The 25,497-nt window shown below is 39.2% G+C and overlaps 4 protein-coding genes across 4 annotated transcripts in view; 1 reads left to right on the top strand and 3 right to left on the bottom strand.

Moving 5' to 3' along the window:
• The window catches only part of LOC134803540 (uncharacterized), a 28,071-nt gene extending 22,501 nt beyond the window's left edge, over positions 1–5,570 (bottom strand). The window contains exons 1-4 of the mRNA XM_063776340.1: positions 5,298–5,570; positions 4,615–4,774; positions 2,324–3,756; positions 1,474–1,595 (exon numbers count right to left, since the gene is read on the bottom strand). Coding sequence (XP_063632410.1) covers positions 1,474–1,595; positions 2,324–3,756; positions 4,615–4,774; positions 5,298–5,458 — 1,876 coding nt within the window. The 5' untranslated portion in view covers positions 5,459–5,570. The remainder of the gene's footprint in view (positions 1–1,473; positions 1,596–2,323; positions 3,757–4,614; positions 4,775–5,297) is intronic.
• Positions 5,571–7,316: 1,746 nt separating this feature from the next.
• On the top strand, positions 7,317–12,542 carry LOC134803525 (zinc finger protein OZF-like). The gene is made up of 4 exons (XM_063776323.1): positions 7,317–7,378; positions 7,512–7,712; positions 8,908–9,034; positions 10,846–12,542. Exons 2-4 carry the CDS (start codon positions 7,527–7,529, stop codon positions 12,087–12,089), a joined length of 1,557 nt encoding a protein of 518 aa, XP_063632393.1. The 5' UTR covers positions 7,317–7,378; positions 7,512–7,526; the 3' UTR covers positions 12,090–12,542.
• Positions 12,543–14,644: 2,102 nt separating this feature from the next.
• Positions 14,645–25,149, bottom strand: LOC134803342 (zinc finger protein 300-like). The gene is made up of 3 exons (XM_063776141.1): positions 25,127–25,149; positions 22,297–22,446; positions 14,645–16,388 (listed from the first exon to the last, which is right to left on the bottom strand). The coding sequence occupies exons 2-3, from the start codon at positions 22,439–22,441 to the stop codon at positions 15,328–15,330; spliced, it is 1,206 nt and encodes a 401-aa protein (XP_063632211.1). The 5' UTR covers positions 22,442–22,446; positions 25,127–25,149; the 3' UTR covers positions 14,645–15,327.
• Positions 19,951–21,162, bottom strand: LOC134803539 (epidermal growth factor receptor substrate 15-like 1). Its single transcript, XM_063776339.1, has one exon. The coding sequence runs from the start codon at positions 21,160–21,162 to the stop codon at positions 19,975–19,977; it is 1,188 nt and encodes a 395-aa protein (XP_063632409.1). The 3' UTR covers positions 19,951–19,974.
• Positions 25,150–25,497: the final 348 nt, after the last annotated feature.

Here is a 25,497-nt window from a genome sequence, read left to right as displayed (position 1 = left end):
TTTAATGCAATTATTAAACATTTATTGAACAAATTATGGTTACAAAGTGAGGTCTAAATCGAAAACGTCATATACCGGCCCCTTAAGTCGGTTAAAACACGGGCCGAAATAGCTTAAGCTTTAGATACACGACCATACAGGGTGACTAGTAACATGACTCACCGCACATCCAAGCATGTCGCTTGCCGGAGGAGAGGTAATGTAGCGCACGCCACACGCCCGCCACAGGCGACAGCGACGGCCACAGACGACCATACAGGGTGACTAGTAACATGACTCACCGCACATCCAAGCATGTCGCTTGCCGGAGGAGAGGTAATGAAGCGCCCGCCACACGCCCGCCACAGGCGACAGCGACGGCCACAGACGACCATACAGGGTGACTAGTAACATGACTCACCGCACATCCAAGCATGTCGCTTGCCGGAGGAGAGGTAATGTAGCGCCCGCCACACGCCCGCCACAGGCGACAGCGACGGCCACAGACGACCATACAGGGTGACTAGTAACATGACTCACCGCACATCCAAGCATGTCGCTTGCCGGAGGAGAGGTAATGAAGCGCCCGCCACACGCCCGCCACAGGCGACAGCGACGGCCACAGACGACCATACAGGGTGACTAGTAACATGACTCACCGCACATCCAAGCATGTCGCTTGCCGGAGGAGAGGTAATGAAGCGCCCGCCACACGCCCGCCACAGGCGACAGCGACGGCCTCAGACGACCATACAGGGTGACTAGTAACATGACTCACCGCACATCCAAGCATGTCGCTTGCCGGAGGAGAGGTAATGAAGCGCCCGCCACACGCCCGCCACAGGCGACAGCGACGGCCACAGACGACCATACAGGGTGACTAGTAACATGACTCACCGCACATCCAAGCATGTCGCTTGCCGGAGGAGAGGTAATGAAGCGCCCGCCACACGCCCGCCACAGGCGACAGCGACGGCCACAGACGACCATACAGGGTGACTAGTAACATGACTCACCGCACATCCAAGCATGTCGCTTGCCGGAGGAGAGGTAATGAAGCGCCCGCCACACGCCCGCCACAGGCGACAGCGACGGCCACAGACGACCATACAGGGTGACTAGTAACATGACTCACCGCACATCCAAGGATGTCGCTTGCCGGAAGAGAGGTAATGTAGCGCCCGCCACACGCCGGCCACAGGCGACAGCGACGGCCACAGACGACCATACAGGGTGACTAGTAACATGACTCACCGCACATCCAAGGATGTCGCTTGCCGGAAGAGAGGTAATGTAGCGCCCGCCACACGCCGGCCACAGGCGACAGCGACGGCAACAGACGACCGTACAGGGCGACTAGTAACATGACTCACCCCGCACATCCAAGCATGTCGCTTGCCGGAAGAGATGTAATGTAGCGCACGCCACACGCCGGCCACAGGCGACAGCAACGGCCACAGACAACCATACAGGGTGACTAGTAACATGACTCACCGCACATCCAAGCATGTCGCTTGCCGGAGGAGAGGTAATGTAGCGCACGCCACACGCCGGCCACAGGCGACAGCGACGGCCACAGACGACCATATAGGGTGAATTCGTGGTGGAGCAGTGTACTGAAATACAGTCAATGTAGTATACTATATTATGTATGTAGTTAGTTAATTAATAAGTTTGTGTGTGTACCTACTAACATTCGTTGTCAGATTAAAATGTGTCACTAACGAAATTGATCCTTTGTTGGTCTTTAATTTTTTTTTTTATGTGTTAAGGTACATCGTATTTTCTCACAAACGTTCGTATTTGTCATGCTATTTCAGTCAACCTCAGTACTTTTTGTACCGAGACTGACTGAAATAACAAGACACGTTACGAACACAACACAACACACGTTAATTACTACATCTGTAAATAACCATAGAGTAATATGTATAAGTAAGAAAGAGTGGTAACTCCATACATCAGTTTTCTTACCAAAACGGGCGTTATTTCGTAGTCGACATCTAGCGTCATGTAGCGGAATTTATCAGTACTGCTAGTTGATAATAGATGTCTTAGCGAACGAAAACTCCAATGCTCAACAATTTTCAGCTAATATTATAACCGGATTAACTGGAAGTCTATTTTCAACCCCTTCTGGTTATAATATTAGTCGTAAATTGTTTTAGTAGTACATTTTTCGTCAGTAACTACATTTGTGACATCTGGTGTCAAGTAGGGGTACTGATAGTTCCACTACTTGACGTTAGATGTCGACTATGAAATAACGCGCGTTTTGGTAAGAAAACTGATGTATGCAGTTACCACTCTTTTTACTTATATTACTCTATGGTAAATAACTTACTTGAACTCCAAATGACTGAAGAACGGCTTCAAATTTCCATACAATTTCCTCTCCACAGCTACATTGCAAGCGTCCAGCACCGTCATCATCTGCAACTCTTCATCGTCACAGCCTTTAAGAGCTTTAGCCTTCACATCCATGACTAGACTCATATACTTCTCCGAGCTAAGGCCTTCTGGCTGAGCGAAAACTAAACTCAAAAACCCATCTAGAAGCGCTTTCTCATACATTCTACAGTCTAACTCACATATACTCTTGTTATATAACGCTCTACTTATGTTTTTCAAGTCCTGAGCCGTTTTAAAGTGGAGGAATTCATGCGTCAAATATAAGTCGAAAAGTTGTATCGCTGAGTTATAATTCTCCGCTTTGTTTAAAAGTATAGCGGTGTTATGTATGTCAGTTTGTAGCTTACGGAGGCATTTTTCATGATTTGAGCAACCTAGGCGGCATAGATCGGTTAATATTATGTGTTGTTTCTTTATAATCATTAGATATGGCTGTAGAACCATATTCACATCCAGTTTCGAGTTAAGACAGGCGGAAACGAAGTTTTTAGCCAAAAACGATAGACGTAAAGCATCGTGTAAACCCGATTTAATCTTACAATTATCACATTTCAACAACTGCTCAGTATCTTTTAGTTTATCTAGTAAAAGAATTATCAGTTTAAGGCAAGTTTCTTGACTTTCTTCTGTTAGTGTTAACTTTGATAAATTATACTCAATAAACACTCTTAATAATTGATTTATATATGGATAAGTCGCTCTCATCGCTTTTAAATATCCCAATTTCTCTGTAGTTTCACAAGAAATGATCAAACTGTTTAACACAGTCTCATTGATGCTGAGATTATCATTATCAGTCAATATACAGCAGAAAGAGTTTAAGTAGAATGTCTGTAGACAGTGGAATAGCTCTGGAACATGACCGATGAACGGTATACAGCTACGAACCGCCGCAGTCAATACGGAATCTTGAAAATTCAATTTCGTTGCATTTTCCGCTATAACATAGAAGCAGTCACTGAATTTTACATACAGCTCCAACATTTCTTTCTCCGTTAACTTCTTAAACGATTTCACATCTTTTTTTAACGATAAACTTTCAAATATCATTCCAAAACTCTTGTTCAACTCCTTAGCATGCTCCGTATTGTAAAGAAAATGTAATTTCTTTAATAGAAACACTAGTATAGTATTACAGAATTGTACGCTGTCATACATGAGTATAACTTTCTGTATGTCTTCGATAAGTTTCGGTAACAGTTTGATGATGGCTCTGCGTCCGGTCTTGAACTTTTCTATGAACATGAGACGGTCGGCGAGGAGGTTCCAGTAAGTCTTGCAGTACTCGGAGAGCAGGTTGTTCTGCTCGTACTCAAATGGCATGTAGGAGAGTTTGAGGACCAGCTCTGGTGGTGGCTGGGATGGCTGGAATTTAATAATATTATCATAAGTGTACAGAATACAGATGTAGAGCATAATTATTTTCCTTCATATTTTCAAGGAAATTTATAAATGTGTCTTGCTATTTAAGTCAGTCTCGGTACAAAAAGTACTGAGGTTGACTGAAGTAGCATGACAAATACGAACGTTTCCGAGAAAATACGATGGAAAACAATTATGCACTACATCTCGGTGACAAGCAAAAGTCACTAACACCATTGAAATTATTGGACAATAAACCGTGTTACAAGTGTAATAAAGTGCATTGTTACTTTATTTTTTTGATAGTACTTAGTGACTTTTACTTGTCGCCCGACGATCTGTAACATTTATGTGTATAATAAAATAGCTTTTTATCAATTTCTTTTCTGTTTAATGTTTTAACTCTTTGTAGGGCACAATGATGTAATTTTTTTGTATTTTTTCCTTAAGCAGACAAGGCAAATTACGTTGTTCGCCTCTCTGTCGCACTTGTAAATTCGTACATAAGTGTGACAGGGAGGTAACAAGTCGAACATAGTTCGCAGTAGGGTCCTCAGAGCAGTAGCTTTACATACATTCAGAATAAACTCTATAGTTCGTTTTTTTAACATTAGAAAAAAGGTAAACAATCTTGACGTGTCTTTTTATTGAAAAGCACTTTTAAAAAATAAGTCACGGCAAATATGTAACAATTATGAATCATATACTATTATTTACATTCTTTTGCTTTCATAAGTAATAGTTACTGATTTTTAACAAGCGTTTTTCAATTAAAAGACACGTCAAGACCGCGTAGTCGTTTTCTAATGCTAAAAAACGAACTATAAGTTAATAGAGTGGCACATACTAGAGATTGCTCACCTGTCTCACAATGAACTTGTGTATATGATACACGCAAGCCAGAACCTTCACTCGCTCGGGCTTCTCCAGGCCCCTTGTCTGCCGCACACAGTCTATGGACATGTTCAGCAACGCTTTGGCGTCTATCTTGTCGCGCCATGATGGGACTTTGTCAATATTTCTGTAAAGTTATAAAAATAGTGAATTTAATTTTTTTTACCACAAAGAATACATATTATTACTTTATAATAAAATAAAAAACTAAAATTAAAAACTAATCTAAATTAAAATATGTAAATCTAAATAAGGCCCCCGCGGCATTGTGCCAAAGATGCTGGCAGCATTCCCTTGCTGAATGGTAATACTAACGCGATTTATAATCACCAATATACCTAATTGTACTTTACATGTTACTTACCTCTATCCTCCTAAGTCCTAGAGGCCCTTACAAAGGTTTATTCTAAGACTTAAGCCTTAGGAGGCTGTTCTTCAAACAAAAGTAGATCAAATCTATGTTAAATGTATAAATTATAATGCCCCCATTTGTGTACATAATATTTAGTACATATTTCAGCTTTGATTTACAAGTTTCATCCTCCAAATCGACCAACGATGCTTGGTGCAAACCACGACCCAAACATACTTTCAAAGCATAAATTTGATAGAAATACATAAATATTAGATTGATAAGAGTGTCCACATACCTGCAAAGTATGCATAGAACGTTTAGAGAGAATACTCCCTTGTCTATTGATGGTAATTTCTCTAAAAGTTCCTTGTAATCTGAGTAAACTTTGTCCAAGTCATGAAGATCGTTGGCTGACCCGTCCGCCTTCAATTTAGCAATAAAATCGTTCGCTTCCATTATAGATTATTTACTCGTTCACATAACTCTCTTGTCAATACATTAAAACACTTCAAATCACACAAAACAATTATAATTTTAGCGCTTAGCTTCAATTCACTATTTGACCGTTATTTTTCGTGCTTGAATTAAATTAAATGTCAAACCTAGATTGTTTCCGTTGTCAAGATTTTTTTAAGTTACCCTGAATCGAACCAATCACAGCTAAGGATTTGTTCTTATGAGACAATTTCACGATAATTGAAAACAATTCATTAACGTTCAGTTGCGCGCAAGAAAGATATACTAAAATCTGCAGTACGCTGCAAAGAATAAACTTATATTATATTCTTTTTACACAAATAGTTGTCAAAAAATGACGTTAACTACTATACTTGGTCAAGCAGATCTTGTCAGTAGAAAAAGGCGGCAAATTTGAAAAATGTAGGCGCGAAGGGATATCGTCTCATAGAAAATTTGAATTTCGCGCCTTTTTTTACTGACAAGATTTGCTTGACCATCTATAATAACAATTTTTAATCAAATAAATACAAAATCAGACAGAAGTAAGCCTAAGCGCGCACCACGATTTTAGTTTTTGCGACACGATTTTAGAATCGCGCTGTAATATATCGCAGAAAATTCACTGCGCGTACTACGATGAAAAAGTCGCGGTTTGTTCATTCTCAACATGGATTTCGTACCAGTCGTTTGTCATGAAACGTTGTCTTTAATATGTGATCGCTGTATGACTTTGAGTATTTATACCACAAAGGTGATCTCCTTCTATTTCCATAATTAAATGGTCAACATCTAGCGTCTTCAGCAGCAGGTTCCGACATGTTGACGCTTGGAGAGCGATATGCCGACTGAGGTCCGGGTGCGATTTTATTATCGCAGTGCGCGCGGGGCCATACAACTCCGTATGCCGCAATTCACTTTGCGACAATCGCGTCGCGAGCAGTCGCGGAAAAATGTGACAAATCACAATTTTAAAATCGCTGCGATTTTTTTGTCGCATATGCGCGCACTGCCATATAAACACATACTTTACATTTCTGCGACTAAATTATCGCGCGACAAAAAGTCGTGGTGCGCGCCATAGTGATTATATTCTCTTTGGTGCGCGCTTGGCCTTATGTAGCAAATATCTTAGAGGATATAACCAACGGAGACGCCATGTCTACAATTTTCGGTACAAAATAGTCTGCCGTTTTTTGCGTGGCCGCCATAGAAAGTAGGATCGTATAGAAGTGGTATACGCGTGCCTCCGTGAGGGACAAAACATACGCAAATGCGACACTGTGATTGGTCGAATTTATTTGTTGCTCACCATTATCCATACAAAAAAAATAGTGGGGAACAAAAAATATGTGAGACTGTGATAAGGACAAACAATAATAGCGCTTTCTCTGCTACTCCTACTGAAAGATATAGTCTGTCAAGCCACTTCTGTCAGTAGAAAAAAGCGGCGAATTTAAAAATGTAGGCGCGATTGATTATCGCCCCATAGAAAATTTGAATTTCGCGCCTTTTTCTACTGACAAAGTTGTTTGACAGACTTTACGTAAGACTATCCCGTTCTGTCAGTTATCCCCACCACTCATACCCAATCCAGTTTAATACTAGATTCATGGTGGCCGCCTATTTTCGACAGAGGGGAACGCCTGTTAATGACCACTCCGTTTGGTTATATTCTCTAAGGCAAATATTGATCGATATCTCGTGGGATTGACTGTGTAGAGGGGACATTATAAAGACGGGAATCGTCCCGTCTACCTAATCTGTGGGTCGATACGATTGGGTAAACAAAAGTATTGATTTAATTTGTCACAGTGACATTCGTGACCGAAAATCGAAGTAGCTATTTTTATTCGTTTGTAAAAACTCTTATTTAATGTAGAAAAATTGGTTTTTTAGATAATCTTCATCGTCGAGTAGGTATACAAAACATTATTCTTAACCATATATTTTACTATCCATCATTCTGAAGCTTAATCACCATTTTCTTTGTAAGGAAAATGAATGTTTATTTAAGTCTTGAAATCTCCATTATAATTTACAGATTCAACAGGAACGGCAATCAAATATGTCTGATAAGGAAACAGAGTCAATAGATGACGAAAAGAAGGTCGAAACAGTGATAGTTAAGAATGAGTTGGACTGTACTGAAGAAAAAGTTCAGGAACAATTGAAAGAAGTTACGGAAGAAAAGGCAATGGGAGGAGAATCATCTGAATCAGTTCAGGTGAAGATGGAGATAGTGTGTGTAAAGGTAAATATGTTTACTTATTACATTATTTTAACCAGTGGTTTTAAAGTATTGCACAGTGTCTTTCAACTTTTTTCATGACATCCCTTAGAGAAAAAGATCAATCTTAACCTTCTGCTATTGATATGCACATGGTACCAAATATAGTCTAACAAACAAGTTTTGTCAGTAACAGTAAAATAAAAAACTTGGATAGGTGCGAGTCGGACTTGATCACCAAGGGTTCCATAATTTGTTCAAAAGAAATACATCATCTGTGAAAATTTCAACTGTCTACCTATCATGGTTTTGAGATACAGCTTAGTAACAGACAGGCAGACAGACAGACGGATAGGTCCCTTTTTTACCCTTTGGGTGTGGAACCCTAAATACTATGTGCACCCATCTTTTTGGAGTAATAATACTAGCATAAAAAATCGAGTGTTGAGTGGTCAAACCAATAAGAAAAGAAAATTTTTCATTTCACCTCTACACTAGTTCTAATTTAAAAAAACAGATTTAGAGTCTTCTTCCTCACATTATCAACAACTACTACCCATCCCAAGGACAAGGACAAGGACAACTAATCCCATGATTTGATGTAGGCACTAGTTTTTACGAAAGCGACTGCCATCTGACCTTCCAACCCAAAGGGGAAACTAAACCCGATAAGTCGAGAAAATGGGTTTTTGAATTTTTTTTTTATTACTCTAAATCTGTTTTTTTATCATATTATTTCATATTTGCCAGTTGCTTTTCGGTGAAGGAAAACATCGTGAGGAAACCGGACTAATCCCAATAAGACCTAGTTTCCCCTCTGGCCACAGAATAAATAATAGTAGTAGGTACAGAAGACTCACTCTCTAACAAAACGCGTCTGTTACGTTCAGGACAGATATGGCCGCTAGGTGGCGACAGCGCTACGCGCGGCTTATGGCTAGCCACCAAAATTGGTGTGGAACGGATGTACTTTTAGCTACCTGTAGCAAAGCGACGAAATCGCCGAGTGAGCCATGAAAGGTCAGATGGCAGTCGCTTTCGTTAAAACTAATGCCTACGTCAATTCTTGGGATTAGTTGTTAAGCGGACCCCAGGCTCTCCCATGAGCCGTGGCAAAATGCTGGGACAACGCGAGGAGGAAGGGAGGATGTATTGGGGGCAAATAGGTTATAACATATATTTTAACAAATAATAAACCATTTTTATTCTACACCAAAAGGAGGAGCCACACTGGTACGGAGCGAGTGAGACTGAACAAGCGGGCTTGTACAGCGACCACACGACTGAAGAGGAAGCGGTGCCCAGGACAGGGTCTACGCAGAAACCTGGAGTAGCATTTGGGAATGGTGAGTTACTACAAGATTTTATTTAACTTGCAATGTTTTTGTTTTTTTTTTAACTTTATTGCACAAAATATATACAACAATATACAAATGGCGGACTTAATGCCAAATGGCATTCTCTACCAGTCAACCATAGGGCCAAACAGAGATACCTACAATTGGTGCAGAGAGAGAAATATATTGAATGAATTAAAAAAAAACCAAATTATACTATTTTTTTGGTGTGTATGTATGAATATAGTTGTGCCATTCTTGAGAACGTTCTCCGTTTCGTATGGGGAATGTTCTTGCACGAGAAAATTCCCCATAGTAAACAGAATATTCTCAAGAACTTCTCAACTATATGTATGAATGTTCGGGTCAAATCGTATAGCTTTAAGATCTACTTTCCATTATTCAATGGAACTGAAACTCTACATACCTACTTGTATAGTTAACACATTCATTGCCACCCAGCCAAATAATACATCCGCGCCAGGCCACAACAATTTCGCCATATAAAGCAGTAGTACTACGATCCCGACTATCGGGTCGTCCAGCCTAGGAACGAAATCATAAAATACCCGATAGTCGGGTTTTCGGACATGAACGTGTTAAGTTAGGTGATAATGCAATATTCACAGATCAACGCAATATTACAAGCTTTTATTTAAGTTGCCCTGTTAGTATTATAGTATGGGTCAAATCTTGGAAGCTAAATTTGACCCACTTCTGGAATTCCTGTTGATCTTTTTTTATATTCCCTTTAATTTTATATCATAACCTCTGTTACACTATTTAATTTATCTGTAGGAAACAACCCTAGATTCTTACCAAGCTGGCTTTACACAAACTGGGCAGTAAAAACGCAACATATTCCTATAAGCTCCATAGGGCTTGTGCACAAATCACGCGAGGTTCGAGAGGGGGATGGGGGGGTCACGAAAAAAATCACGATAGATCACGTTGGGGGAGGGGGGGTATAAGGAAACCTCACGTGTATTTTTCTACAGTGAACGAAACTAAGAAAAAAAACCTACCACGTGAGTAGATACTTTTTTTCGGTTTCGTTAAACATAAATCTTCACTCTGCACTTCAAAATAGCGAGTCAATTTAACGAAAATAAACAAGATTTTCTATATACAATACTATTTATCTTAAAATTAGGTCGAACCAAAAAATTTCAAAAAAATACACGTGAGGTTGTGAGGGGGGACGGGGGTAGCCAAAAACCTCACCAAATATCACCAAGGGGGAGGGGGGGTCAAAAAGTAGCCGAAAACACCTCGCGTGATTTGTGCACAACCCCAATTTGACGTAGCACTTTACGTGAAAACTTAGTGGGGTCTGATCTGACTCTAATAATGTACCAACCATGGGGTTTCATTTCAAATGGCTTGAGTAATATTATAGTAGTACACCATAATTTGCACTTATTTAGTTGACACTATTCGTAGCTTTAGCATTACAGTGAATGTGTCAGAAGTCCTGACAGTTTTTTTTATCCTAAAGTATTTGAACAAATCAAATTATTTCAGTAAAATATTTTAATTTGTTTTTATCAAGTAGTTGAAGAAGTGGCCAGGGGGCGCCATAAGCCTTCAGTAAGGAGTGCATATACTTGGAAAAATTTGACCTATGCCGCTGTGGCCCGGTGGCCGAGTGGCTTAGGCACCTGCCGCGATAGCAGAGGACGCTGGTTCGATTGCAGCCTGGGGCACTAGAGGCCATGGTCACTTTTTCTTAGTATATGACATTTATTTCAGTTAATAGTTTTTTTTTATGTTTTTCTGTATATTTAATAATTTTTGATTAATTTAAAATTATCTTCCAGCTGCAAACACATGCAAACAAGAGGCAGTTGAAGAATTCATTGTACCAGACCAATTAGGGTGCTCCAATTGGGGCTCCACAGACAACAGCATGTTACTACAGATAACCAGACTCTCTACCATGCACGAAGGAACTCTGTTCAGAAGGAGGTTCAAGGAAAGAAAGAAAAAAGGAAAAGTTAACAATGACCTTGAAGAGACTGGGAAATATCAATGCGATTTATGCAGCAAGAAATTTACAGTCAAAAAATATTTGGTTGGTCATCTTAACTATCACAAGTATAAAAAACCGTTTCATTGCGGTATATGTAACAAAACGTTTTCGTGTGAGACTTACGCGTCTGCGCACGAGAGGATTCACACTGGTGAGAAGCCATACAGTTGCAAACTCTGCAATAAAGCTTTCAGGTGCTCCAGCCATCTGATCAAGCATGAAAGAACTCATACAGAAGACAAGCCGTTTTCATGTGAAGTTTGTAAAAAGCAATTTAGAGAGAAAACACAACTGAAGCTTCATGAGCTTTTACACAAAGGGGAAGAGGCGAAACAGTATCCTTGCAAGTTTTGTCCAAAAAAGTTCATACATATGTATAAGCTGACGATTCATGAACGGAACCATACTGGGGTTAGGCCGTTCGAGTGTAAGACATGCGGGCAGAGCTTTGTCCAAAAGTTCCAACTAGACAGTCATAACAGATTACACACAGGTGACAAACCGCGTATATGCGAAATATGCGGCAAGCATTTTATAACAAAGGCGGACTTAGTGAGACACGAGCGCATACATACTGGAACCAAGCCGTACAGCTGCGACTTATGCCAGCGGCAGTTCTCCCAAAAAGCGCACTTAAACTCTCACATGTTAATTCACAGTGGGGAGAAACCCTACTCGTGCGAAACATGCTCAAAGAAGTTCAGCTGCAAACCCTCTTTGGTTATCCACTCACGAGTACACACGAACGAGAGACCGTACCCTTGCAGGGTATGCGGGAGGCAATTCAAACAGGGTGGCGTCAGGAGGAGGCACGAAGCGACTCACACGCGAGACAAAACCATAGCATGCGAAGTGTGCAACGAACATTTCGCCCTCAAAAGGGAGCTGAAGAAACACCAAAGAGTGCACTTGGTGTACACTTGTGATATATGCAATAAGATATTTAGAGATAAATTCAATTTTAATAGACATGTGCAGACGCATAGTGAACAACCTGAGGAAAACGAAGAAAACTTAGAAGTCCCAGAGTAATAAAAAATTACTTTTCCATAAGAGTCACACGAACGCGCCGCCATAAACCCGCATCCATACAATCGAAGTTACGTTCTCATTTTAAAACTATGCATGTGTGTATAAAAATGTGCATGCCAAGTCAAAGAATAAATAATAGTACTACCGTACAGAAAGGACACTTCCTACAAAACCGAAGTTTGACAGCGATTCAGGGTCGAATCATAATATCCCTTTCTAACTTATGGCACTATCCCTTTCGACTATTTAGGGTTGTCAAAATTCAAGTGATTATCTTATCTGTGGTCGGGCACGCAAAGGGACGTCAAGTTGTGTCAACCCTATTAATTCCTCGGAGCAATGCTGAGCCGAAGGGACCCGAGTTTGCCCGAAGTCAGGAGGGTCTCCCCACAGGCTACTTCGATAAAACGGGAGCTTCTTTTCGTTGTAACTATAAGTAAAAAAAGTGAAACATTCAAAAATATAATATATGCATTATAAAGTATACGCTGTTTAAATGTAAATTCAGACGCTTGCTTTGACCTCTTAGTGTTGACCGGATATCTTGTCTATTCTATAATTACTAGTATCTTGTAAGTTGTGTAATTCGTTATGATGTTTGGTTCGAGTCAGAATAAATGTTTCTTATTAAATAATGGTCTTTTTAGAGTTCCATACCGAAAAGGTAAAAAGAAACCCTACAATATTTCAGATCACTATAATATTTTTCACTCAGCATGGGTACAGTGACAGATGTCAACTCAGTAGGTACCAAAATTTTTGCATGATTTTGCGTTTTAAGATTATAAACGGTACATACATGAAATCTGTTACCGTACCCATGCGGTTTGAAAAGTACTTTAAATATCTCCGTGATAAAATCCAGGGATGTTGCGGATGCAGATTTTTTGCCATCCGCGGATGTACTTAAAAAAACATCAAATATTACATTTTTAGTAATTTTTATTAAAAAAAATACGAAACGGTTAGTATTTGAGAAAGAATATAGGTGCGTTATATTTAATAAACAGTAACTTGGCCGACTTTTCTGGATCTAGAGGATTTCGAGGTAATGACCTTATGACGAAATTACCTAGCACTTACGCCGCCGCTAAGACGTTCCTGTGCCGACTTGTTCGACATCCGCATCCGCATAAGCTCCGCATCGATTTAATGCGGATGCGGAAGTTCCGCGGATGCGGATGCGAATATTCGCATGCAACATCCCTGATAAAATCTATAAATCTCCTTCGGGTGTCTTAACAATATACTTCCAAAGACTTCTCCTAGACATTTTTAGGGTTCCATATCCAAAGGGTAAAACGGGACCCTATTACTAAGACTCCGCTGTCCGTCCGTCCGTCTGTCACAGATGATGTATTTCTGTTGCCGCTATAACAACAAATACTAAAAACAGAATAAAATAATCTTTATTGCAGTGTTACAGTGGGGCTCCCATACAACAAACGTGATTTTTGACCGAAGTTAAGCAACGTCGGGCGGGGTCAGTACTTGGATGGGTGACCGTTTTTATTGATAATGGTACGGAACCTTTCGTGTGCGAGTCCGACTCGCACTTGGCCGGTTTTTTATTGTAGCTTTCAGTTTTCATGATAATTTATAGGAACTAAAAAATGGGGGGAGGGAGGGATACAAACAAATTAATTGAAATTTTTTTTTATTTATTAATTACTTTAAAGATACAACGTCACATCACATCTCTGAATCTCCGAATTTTCAAATAATGAATAGAATCAGGCGTTACTTTTCGAAAATCTATATTAATGAATACAAAATTATAACTTTTGCTTATCCGCGAAAAGATAACGTGCTAGTCAATCAGTGCTAACCCGTTATACTTACTTGCATTTACATTAATTGCATGTAAAAGATACGCAAGTACGTATAACGGGTTAGCACGTCATCATTTCGCGGATTAGCAAAGCAATATTTTTGGTATTAATTTTCAGAATTTTCATATTAGGAAAAATGGAAACATACTGGTGATATGGAAACATAATTCTCAATACAACTTGAAACTCCTAGCTCAGTTGATTAAGAGCGATTGGACCGGTGTCCAAAAGGTCGTAGGTTCGAGTACTGCCGGAAGCCGTGAATTTTTAAATTTTTGTTTGCGCGACGCTCGTGACATCTAGTGTCAAGTAACGGTACTAATAAATCCGCTACTTGACGCTAGATGTCGACTACGGAAATAAGCAGCGAATAAAAAAAAATACATCGTGGTAATAAAACTAAGTTATAAAATAATAGTCTCTCATGGCGTCTAAAAAGGAATGACAAACATTTTCTTAAACTAAGTACATATTATTAAAATAATTTAAGTACTAAATGCTTCCTTAACTAGTTTTATAGTATTAAGACCCTACTATGTTAGAGTCAGACCGAGATAAGCCTGCAACGATTTTGATAGCAGACGCAGTGCAAGTGTCATTTTAAAAGTCAAACTTCTATGAAATTATGACATATTAAATAACACTTGCACTTCAAAAGCGTTGCAGACTTACCTCGGTCTAACTCTATTTAACAAAAGAATCTGTGAGAAAATCTGTAAGTGTTAAAATCTTTATAAAAATCGGGATTTGAATATAATATTTCTCAGTAGATATATTTCTAATATTGGCGTAAGCAGTTCTAGTTTATATGTTTGTCGTTTATTTGGTAGCCCTCTGAACCAAGGCAAGAGCGTACAATTATTAAAAATATTGGGCTATTTTGGGATTTTATAAAAACGGTTCCAAGCCCTGCTCTGAACTAATTTTCTCTCATCTATTTTTTTTCTGACATACATGTCTAATACTAAAATGGTAAAGAATTGGTAGACTGAGTGCCATGTTTGACAATATAAGGTTTGCAGCTATCTCGATTTCATACAAAATAATACTGTTGCACTTGGCGGGTCATAATTCTGTAACTTAAGTAAATATTATTTACAGTACATATGGTACTACTTTACCGCGCTAGGGCGGGATTAAGTACAATACGTGCCTATGTCAAAAATTTAAAGGGCCATATGTACTGTAAAACGTTGTACATCGGTCGTGTTTCAATTTATCGCCGCTCGTTTCCTCTTTTCCGCACTTGTATCGTAAATAACTATTATTGGAAATACAGTTGAAAGCTAGGTAACAACAGGCGGTCTTATCGCTAAGAAGCGATCGCTTAATTTACTTATATAAAATAAAGTTTTATTCTATTCTATCCTACCTATATTATATATAGTATTAGTGCCTTCATTATCTTAGTTGCCGCTTATTACATCTATATAGTCACCGGGCACTTGCAAAAGGGGGCCAGTTTCCGTCAATTGTGGTTGGTGCATGTGACCCTTTTTGTGTTCTAGTAAACTGCTTTTAAACATACTACCAAAATTACATTGCTCACATATGTAGGGTTTTATACCAGTATGTGTCGTTTCATGTGCCTTTAAATGCCCTTTTTGGGCACTAGTGTAACTACAGTAAGTACATTTGTATGGCTTTTCACCGGTATGTTTTCTTTCGTGGACTTTTATAGTACTTTTTAGATAACTAGCGTAATCACAGTATTTACACGTGTATGGTTTCACGCCAGTGTGAATCCGTTCATGAACATTTACATCGCTTTTATGGGCGCTCGCGTAGCTACAGTAGTTACATTTGTATGGCTTTTCACCAGTGTGTATTCTTTCATGGGTTGTCATATGACTTTTATTGGAAACTCTGTAGCCGCAGTATTTACACTCGTAAGGCTTTTCACCTGTGTGTGTTCTTACGTGGAGATTTAGTGCACATTTCTTGGCACTGGCGTAAGTACAGTATTGGCACTGATAAGGCTTTTCGCCAGTGTGTATTCTTTCGTGTATTCTTAGTACTTTGCTTGTGGCACTAGCGTAACTGCAATACTTACACTTGTAGGGTTTTTCACCAGTGTGTATCCTCTCGTGTATTTTTATAAGGCTTTTAATACAGGCAGTATAGCTACAATAGGAGCATTTGTGAGGCTTTTCGACAGTATGTTTACTTTGTAAATATGCCTTCTGGTCGACATTTTCGACACTATGTTTACTTTGATCAACATGTAAATATGCCTTCTGGTCGACATTTTCGATAGTATGTTTACTTTGATGAAGGTGTAAATGTGCCTTTTGGTTGCTGGAGTATGTACAATAGGCACATTGATATAGCATCTCTGTAAGATCAAGTGGCATTTCAATCTTTATAGATTCTGTTATCTTGGTTTTGTTTTTCTGATGATCAAGTGCAATTTCAGTCTTTATAGATTCTTCTGTTATGTTGATTTTGTTTTTAAGTTGAGCTTGATCTGGAATACATAGAAAACATAAGATAAGATAATCATTTATTGCATAATTTTAGATGTTTTTATTTTTATTTTTTATTTTATTTTATTCATTTTAGGGATAACAAACAGCTATACAATACAGTGTTACATTTAGTAGTAGAATTAAAATTAACTTAATGCATAACCAACGACATTATCCACGGATTACAACAAAATTATGCAATGGTTGGCACAAAAAAGGGAAACTGATAATTATTTGATGTACATTGTAGGTACCTACTTATTTAAACAGGTCAAAATTATGTGCTAAGTTAGTGACGTCATGCCTTATAAATATAACAAATATGTAATGAAAAAGTTTGCTTAGATCAGATGCAGATACAAAGCTTTAACTTAAACTAAATTAAACTTAAACTAAATTAACTAAACCTAAATTTCACTTAGGAGTTTTAAAGGAATCTAAGATAGCATATTTAAACTTAATCTCGGGTAAATGACATATATCTAAGTGGGTAAAGTGTTGGTTATACGTGGTAAGTAGCCTGCGGAGAGGCGCACGCGCGCCGGCGTTGGTGCGGCAAGTGGCCACCGCGAACAGTCGGTACGCGCGCGTGTCTCGGCGGTTAACAGTTCTGGGCACTATATAACATATTTTATTGACAAGCTGTGCACAGTCAAATTTGTTGTGACACAGTCCGTGAAGGAACATTGCTTGAAGAAAAATTCGTCTATTTTTTAAAGAGACTAATCCATATTTGGATGTTAAGTTACTGTACGTTAATTTGCTGTTTCGGAACAGTTTATAGTTGACATTTTTAAAGAACTTATATTGTATTTTTTCAATAGCTTCAATATATTTATTGTAAAATGGGTCCCAGATGGTGCTTGCATATTCAAGCTTAGGGCGAACTAGACTGTTAAACAAATAAGTATAAGTAGCGGCTATTTTAAAGTCTGTAGCTGCCCTTGTAACAAAGTGTAACATTTTATAACCTTTGGAGACGATCATATCAACATGTTGGTCTAGGTGTAATTTGGAGTCGAGGAGTATTCCGAGGTCTCGCACGTGGTCTACTTGTTGTAGAGGCTCATCACATAGCTTGTATGTATAACTATATTTATTTTTGTTTTTAGTGAAGTTAATTACGCTGCATTTAGAAATACTTAGTTCTAAGTTATTTGCATGACAGTAATCGGTCAGGCGATCCAGGTCATCTTGTAGGAGTTTGCAATCTATTGCATTCGTAATTTTTCGGTATATTTTTAGGTCGTCTGCGTACAATAAGATGCTAGTATTCATGAAACATGTTTTTATATCATTGATGAAAATATTAAATAGCAGGGGACCTAAAATGGAGCCCTGCGGAACTCCAGAAGTAACCTCGACTACGTCCGACCGAAAACCATTCAGCACAACTCTTTGGGTTCTATTTGTAACGTAAGACAGGAACCATCTGAGCAGATTTCCGCGAATGCCATTAAAAGCTATTTTATCGAGGAGCAGCTTATGATCGACCCTGTCAAACGCTTTGCGGAAGTCTGTATATACCGCATCCACCTGAGCAGCTCGATTCATATGTTCAAATAGGAATTCAGTGAATACCATTAAGTTAGTATTTGTAGATCTCTGTCTTGTGAAGCCGTGCTGCTCAGGTATGATTTGGTTATTCATAAATACGCTTAATGCGCCATGAACAAGTTTTTCGCATACCTTCGCCAGTGCACACAATATTGAGATAGGCCTATAATTTTCTATATCCTGTTTTGATCCTTTTTTAAAGATGGGGATTATATTTGCCGATTTCCATATAGGTGGGAAACTTCCTTCTTGCACGCTTTTTGTAAATATGATATGTACAGGCTTTGCTATGGAGGGAGCTGTTTGTTTTAAGAATATAGAAGGCAAACCATCTGGTCCTGGGCCTTTTGTGGGATCAAGAGTTTTGAGTAAGCGCTCGACTTGTTCAATTGTAAAGTGTATATCAGAAATGACATCACAACTACTAGAATAAAAAGAAGGCGGTAACCAAGTATTACTATCAAGTGTGGAAGGTTCATACACGGAGTTGAAGAAGTTAGAGAATAGGTTACAAATTGTATTAGGGTCATTAGAACAATGGTCTTTATAACACATTTCAGATGGAATGCCGATTTTACCTTTTCGATTATTTATGTATGTCCAAAAATATTTTACATTTTTTCGTATACTCTCTTCTACACCTCTCTTGTATCTTGTAAAACAGTTAGTACATTCACTTTTAAACCTGTCTCTATAGAGGGAGAAAATTTGATAATCGGAGATATTGCCATAGATTTTCCATTTTATCCAAGCTTTATTTTTGTTTCTGTAAATGTGTATAAGAGATTTGGAGAACCAGGCTGGGAAATGCGAACATTTAGGTTTGGATTGGGGGACATGAGTTTTTATAATCTGATAAACTTTCTCATAAAAACCATCTAGCGCTCTTTCGGCTGGTACATCGTTAAGTATGTCTGCCCAATTTATTTCATCAATTTCTTTATTGATTAGATCGTAATTTGCCTTATAAAAGTTATATTTAATTCTGGGATTGGTCCTCATTGGCGAACACTTTATATCGATTGGTACCACTGCACAGAATGGTGGATGATGTGGATCCAATGGTAAAAGTGGAGTAGCGACAGGACTGACGCAACATTTATTATTAGTTAGGAGTAGGTCTAATATTCTATGATTATGATTTTTAATGTAATTGAATTGAGAGGCTTTGTAGACAGTCATAAAATTACCCAAAGCTAAACATATAGGAGAATACCCCGTAAGTTGAAGGCTTGCTTGATTAGTGGAAGACCAGTCCGCGGTAGGAATATTATAATCGCCGAGCAAGATATAACTCTCTCTATTGGGATCATTCAGAAGGTAGGATAGATCGTGAAAGTGTTGTTCATATATAGGTTTTGGCGAAGAGTTGACTATGTAAGTTATACTGATAAGGTGGTGTTTATTTGTGCCAGTGTTGGGAATGGCTATTACAATATTTTCAATACTATGAGACAAATTACTATTGGACATATTATGTAAAATGTTAGTTGGTTTTAGATTACGCAGTACGGCTATCAGTACCCCACCTCCGTCTTCCTTTTGTGATGCTTTTCTATTCCTATCACATCGAAAAACTAAATATCTTTGATCAATAAATTCATTATCGTATATTTCTGGTACCAGCCAAGTTTCTGTAAGTGCTATTATATCGTAATTGTTAGATAGTATGTTCATAAATAATGTGTGGAGTTTAGTTCGAATCCCTCGGCAGTTCTGATAATATATACTCAAGTTGTAAAGCACTGTACAGGTAATTTATCTACAAGTATATACATACATGTATATTTAATACTATTGTTTATAATTTCCGAAACAGGATTATATGAAAAATGATTCAAGCAAGGAGGAACGTAGTATAATGGTGTCCAGTTGTCAATAAAGATACTTTCAAAATCAAATAAGTGCCCAGAAATCAAAATACTTATTATGCACAAACTACCCAACACGTAACAAATAATCTCGTAGAACGAGATAAAAACATGTAAAAATAATCTTATGAACAAGTGGCAAGTGCTAAATGATATGTCAACTAGTATTCGAGATGGGTGCAGCATCACCTTTGATTTTTCTAATGTCATTATCTGTGTGAATTGCAATTGTTGGTGACGTGTCTGTTTTGCGTACGAGAATTGTTGCGTTAGAAATCCACGTGTACTTGTACTTCGCTTGTTTCGCTGCTTCCCGCACTGCCCGAAAAAGCTTCTTTCTGCGTAGTGTTAAGTGCTCATTGACGTATAACGTGTGTTGTGGCCCGGACACGCCCAGCTCCGTGGATGTCAGGCCTCTCCTGGTGCGATAGGCAGCTAGAACGTTGTCCCGTAGTACCCGCGAGCTGAGCTTCACAACAATATGCTTCGGTTTGTTGCTCTCCATTGCGGGTCGCACACGACTTATGCTAATTACATCACTACGATTAATGCTACATCTTATCTTCTCACCTAGAGTTACCAACAAATTAACAAGATTCTCGTCTTTTTTCTCTGGGAGATTTTGAATTTCGAGATTGCACTGTCTTGCCTGCTGTTCTAAGGCGTCAATTTTTAGTTCAATTGAGGTTTTGAAGCTTTCTGATTGGATGGGGTCTATAGGTTGACTTGTGCGCTCATTTACTGTTTTCTTGAGTTCGTCGTGCTGGTCAGAAATGAAATCGGCGCTCTGTTTAACTTTTTCAAGTTCCTCACGAAGTTGTGAATTTTCCGCCTTCATCACGGCCAGCTCTGCCTGTCCATCTGCAACTGTACGTTCAAACGCTTGAAGTTTAACAGCCCAGCTTTCACCCCTCTGCTCGATACGTTCCAAACGGGCATCGGAGCTTCTCTGAGCGTTCACTAATTCGTCAAGCCTTTCATGGCAGCGGTCAAGAGACGACGACGATTGTTCCAGCCGGTTCTTTAATTCTTGAATTTCCTTTGTTAAAGATTTTACTTCAGAAACCAGCTCTTTTATATCATTTTGTGACGAATTACTCGAAGTTTCTTTTTTACGCATAGTAATGCTCTGGTCCTCGTTAACGGAACGGATCGGGGTCGTACTGTTATCCCCTCCCTTTTTTTGCGCAGCGCTGCAGTCGGGGCATTTCCAGCCCTTCTTTCGATCTAGCGATAATAAGGCGGGGTTCACACACTGACTACAGAATACTTTATCACACGGTGAGGCAGTGCATCGCATGCAGCTAGCGATGGCGCAGGTCTTAAAGCAACCGGAACACTTCATGTTTATCGTCCACAAAATTAATAAAATATATTCTAAGAAGCACACAAAGTCTCTCAGAGGCGAGTACACAGAGGCCGGGCTAGCGCGCAGTCTATAATATAATAATCTTTGACACCACCAGCGCGGCGGTTGTACAACAAAACCTTAGAGCCCGGGCGCGCGACTTTAGAGCTTATGTCTCGCGCGTAACCGCGGGACTTGCATGCAGACCGACGCACTGTGTGATACGTTGCGCGGCACTACCCGTCCGTAGATATTGTTATTTGTTTATCAAATTGCTCCAGTTCTAAGGTTTTTTAACGTTATTCACTTCTCACTCAATAGCACAGACTATTAACGTTATATTAGAGTTAATTTCACATTTTGACAACAGCCGAAAACTATGTTTTGGAATAAATTTGCGAGAGCAATGACGACGTGATGTTAACTGTCTAACCAACCGGTCCAAATGTTACAGAAAGGTGGATTACATAATATATATACAGCGTAGCGTGGCGTATGGATATATAGCGTACAGGAATAAATAAATAAATATTACAGGACATTATCACACAAATTGACTAAGTCCCACAGTAAGTTCAATAAGGCTTGTATTGTGGGTACTAGACACCAATATTTTATTTATTTATTTCAATATTGTAATCAGGCAAAAAGGCCCATAGTACAAATCCCTTACAGACTAACATATATATGCATTTAATAAACTTTACCTATATGTTAACTATTTATCTATCTTATGTTTATGTAGTCTATATTACTGATTGATCACATCTGATTGAGACTGAACGAAGATGTAGTGTAAAAAAAATGAGAAAGGCATGTTGAGATGGTTTGGACACGTGGAAAGAATGAGTGAAAGAAGGCTAACAAAGAGAGTGTATAAGGGAGAAGTGGAAGTGGGAGTTGGAAGGGGTAGACCTCGGCGGACTTTCTCTGATCAGATTGGGGAAATCCTGAAGAAAGGCCACGTCTAGAGCACCCTAAACCGGCAAGCGTGAATGAGGAATGTTATGAAAGTGAAGGAAGCGAAAGAGGTATGTCAGGATTGTAGCAATCGGGATCCGTGGTATCTGCCTACCCCTCCGGGAAATAGGCGTGATTATATGTTATACGTATGTATGTATGTAAACTTACTCTTTGTTTTTTCCTTTCCTGTACTGTCTTCGCAGCTCGGGAAATGCAAGAACTCATAAAGGTTGTCACCAATCCTGTATGTACGGAGTTCCATATCCACATGCATGCGTTCAAGTCGGACGAAGCAGGTCATCCCTGAGGCCATGGTTTCTGAAATGATGTTGAATTTATACCTACTGGGATACAACAAACTAGAATAACTATACACCATGATTTTTTTTAAACTCCGTTAACTTCAGGGTATGGCATTTAAGGAGGTAAGTGTGTGAGACCAGTGGAGTACGATGTTAGATGTGATGATCGAGATGGGCGTGCCTGAACACCTTACTTTTTTGGTGCAGAATTTGTACCTCGATGGTTCGAGCTTCGTGAAACTGGAAAGTGAACAGTCAAATAATTTCCATGCAGAACGAGGCGTTCGTCAAGGCTGCATTCTGTCGCCGAAACTTTTTAATTTGTACGGCGAACATATTATGAGGAAGTCATTGGACGGCTGGAAAGGCGGTATCGTAGTGGGTGGACACAGGGTTGCAATCTGAGATACGCAGACGATACGACGATAGTGGCATCGAGCGAAGAGGAGATGGCAACTCTTCTGAAGAAAATTGAGGTTGAGAGTACTAGGCTTGGTCTTAAGATTAACCATTCCAAAACGAAAGTAATGGTGGTTGACCGAGCTAATCTACTTCCCATCACCGATGCACTCAGTAAATATGACAAAGTGAGTGAGTTTGTGTATCTCGGGTCGCTGATAACCTGTGACGGTGGCTGCACTGGCGAAATACGCCGTAGATCTGGCATGGCAAAAAGTGCAATGGCGAACCTCGACAAGATATGGAGGAACAGAAGTATTCGTCGTTCAACCAAGGTGCGCTTGACCCAATCTCTGGTATTCTCGATCTTCGTTTACGGTGCCGAGACATGGAGCTTGAAAAGTCGCGACAGGGCAAAAATCGACGCTTTTGAGATGTGGTGTTGGCGAAAGCTCCTACGCATACCCTGGACGGCTATGAGAACCAATAAGTCTATCCTAGAGGAGCTGAAGATCACCACACGGCTCTCTACAAAATGTCAAGAACGCGCGCTCAGCTTCTTTGGTCATATCATGCGGTCTAAAAAGCACGACCTAGAAAGGCAGATTATCTTGGGCCAAATAGAGGGCAAGCGAGCGCGAGGAAAAGCACCCACGAGATGGTCTGATGTTGTGAAGAGAGTGGTTGGCGGCAACATGCAGTGCGTGACCCATATGGCCTATGATCGCACACTGTGGAGACGTAGCATACATGGTCGCGATCCTCAGCAATGAGGGACCGAGGAAGAAGAAGTGTGAGACTTGTGATCTCACAATCACACACACACAGAGATAATCAATCATTTATTTTTATCTAAAAATAATCAATCATTTATTTTTATCTAAAAATAAATGATTGATTATCTCTAAAATGGAGTTAATTAAAGTAATTGGATTATCTCTAAAATGGAGTTAATTAAAGTAATTGGACCTCTGTGTCTTTGAGAAAGTTAAAACAGCAAATGTTCGAGAAAGTTAAGTTACTTAACTTAAGCTCAGGAATGCACCCTTGAAATAAGTAAGTATTGGCTTTTCCAACAGTTATTAATATTAGCAATTTAAAAAATATAATAAAAACATTGCTTTGATATATACTTTTAATTAATTATACAATATCAATATAATTTTAAATTAAGATGTGGTAATATTAAACTATAGATGGTCAAGCAAATCTTGTCAGTAGAAAAAGGCGCGAAATTCAAATTTTCTATGAGACAATATTCCTTTGCGCCTACATTTTTCAAATTTGCCGCTTTTTTCTACTGACAAGATCTGCTTGACCAACTATACATAAGAATTTAGAATAGTTATATTTGTAACTCTTTTATCAAAATCATTCATAAATTCTCTTTGAAAAGTAAAATAAAAAAACAGGAAACAAACTATTTAAAAAAACTCAGATATTTATTCACAAGTTTTAGCTGGTCTATCAAGGTGGGTTACATGGGTAAATATAGTTTGTCAAAGGACTGTCTCATTTCAATCATAGACAGGGAGAATCATACTATCTAGTTGTCTTAAGGCCTGTCTCCATATTGTGTGGCAAACTATCGAACATTGGCTCGCGAGGCAGCCGCGCGCAATGGATACCGGGTTGCCAGGGAGCCAACGTGATCTGATCGAGTTGGCTCGCGAGCCAACCCGGTATCCATTGCGTGCGGCTGCCTCGCAAGCCAATGTTCGATAGTTTGCCGCGCAATATGGAGACAAGCCTTTACACTAGTACTCTGCCCTCCTAAGACCAATAATAGTGGTATCTCAAAAACAAATGATGTTGAAAATGGAATTTTCAGATAATGAATGTACCTAAGGTATATACTAGCAATAATCGAATTTAAACTGTTGCGAGACATACTAACATTAAATAATTTTACGGTTTAGACTCACTTGTTTTAAGTCACTCGCGCGACATGTTTCGGAGAGCCTAGGTCTCCTTTCTCAAGCACTAACAGTGCGAGCAGCATTCACGTCGGCCGTGTATCGCGCACCAGTGCGATTTTGTATTTGAGATACCGCTAATTGGCTTAGCAGGGCAGTACTAGCTTATCAGTGACATTTATACAAGATATCATATCAGTTATATCTTGTACAAAATGTCACTGATAAAAATGATAAATGATAATCACATACAATTTGATCTATCGATAGTATTTGTTACTACTACTTAACCAGCAATTATTTAAAACGCATAGTTTGACTAGTTGCATCTGTAGAATCCTTCACCAACATTTAAGAATTGCCACTATACAGAATACAAACCTTGATGCACTACAACCTCGTTCTTTTCGGGCCCAACAGGGATATAATGACAGTTAACTACACTGACCCGAGACACTGACAGTGACAGGCCTCCGATCGATTAATGCCCAGCCGTATAATGCACCAGTGATTATATTCTCTTTGTAATGCACGACCAATAATCGGCACTTTTTGAATGCGGAGTTTTGGGCCGAGCTTTATCCATATTATATTATACTACTCTTTGGCTTTATCGCTCGTCAGGTCAGAGGGTCTACCGCGAAACATAAAAAATCTACATTCAATTTCGTTATTTGCCTCTCTGTGGCTCGAATATACAAGAGTGATAGAAAGCAAGTATAATAGTGGTAACAGACTATCGCACCGCACCA

Source organism: Cydia splendana, chromosome 26 (genome assembly GCF_910591565.1).
Source record: "Cydia splendana chromosome 26, ilCydSple1.2, whole genome shotgun sequence".
Lineage (NCBI taxonomy): Eukaryota > Metazoa > Arthropoda > Insecta > Lepidoptera > Tortricidae > Cydia > Cydia splendana.
Note: the sequence above shows the minus strand (reverse complement) of the source record. Positions and strands in the feature narration are given on the sequence as shown.

Coding starts and splice junctions, on each gene's coding strand:
- LOC134803525 (XM_063776323.1), top strand. CDS start 7,527: ATGTCTGATAAGGAAACAGAGTCAATAGATGACGAAAAGAAGGTCGAA. Junction 7,713..8,907: donor TGGAGATAGTGTGTGTAAAG/GTAAATATGTTT, acceptor CTACACCAAAAG/GAGGAGCCACACTGGTACGG. Junction 9,035..10,845: donor TGGAGTAGCATTTGGGAATG/GTGAGTTACTAC, acceptor ATTATCTTCCAG/CTGCAAACACATGCAAACAA.
- LOC134803539 (XM_063776339.1), bottom strand. CDS start 21,162: ATGAAGTGTTCCGGTTGCTTTAAGACCTGCGCCATCGCTAGCTGCATG.
- LOC134803342 (XM_063776141.1), bottom strand. CDS start 22,441: ATGGCCTCAGGGATGACCTGCTTCGTCCGACTTGAACGCATGCATGTG. Junction 16,389..22,296: donor AGGAAAGGAAAAAACAAAGA/GTAAGTTTACAT, acceptor TATGTATTCCAG/ATCAAGCTCAACTTAAAAAC.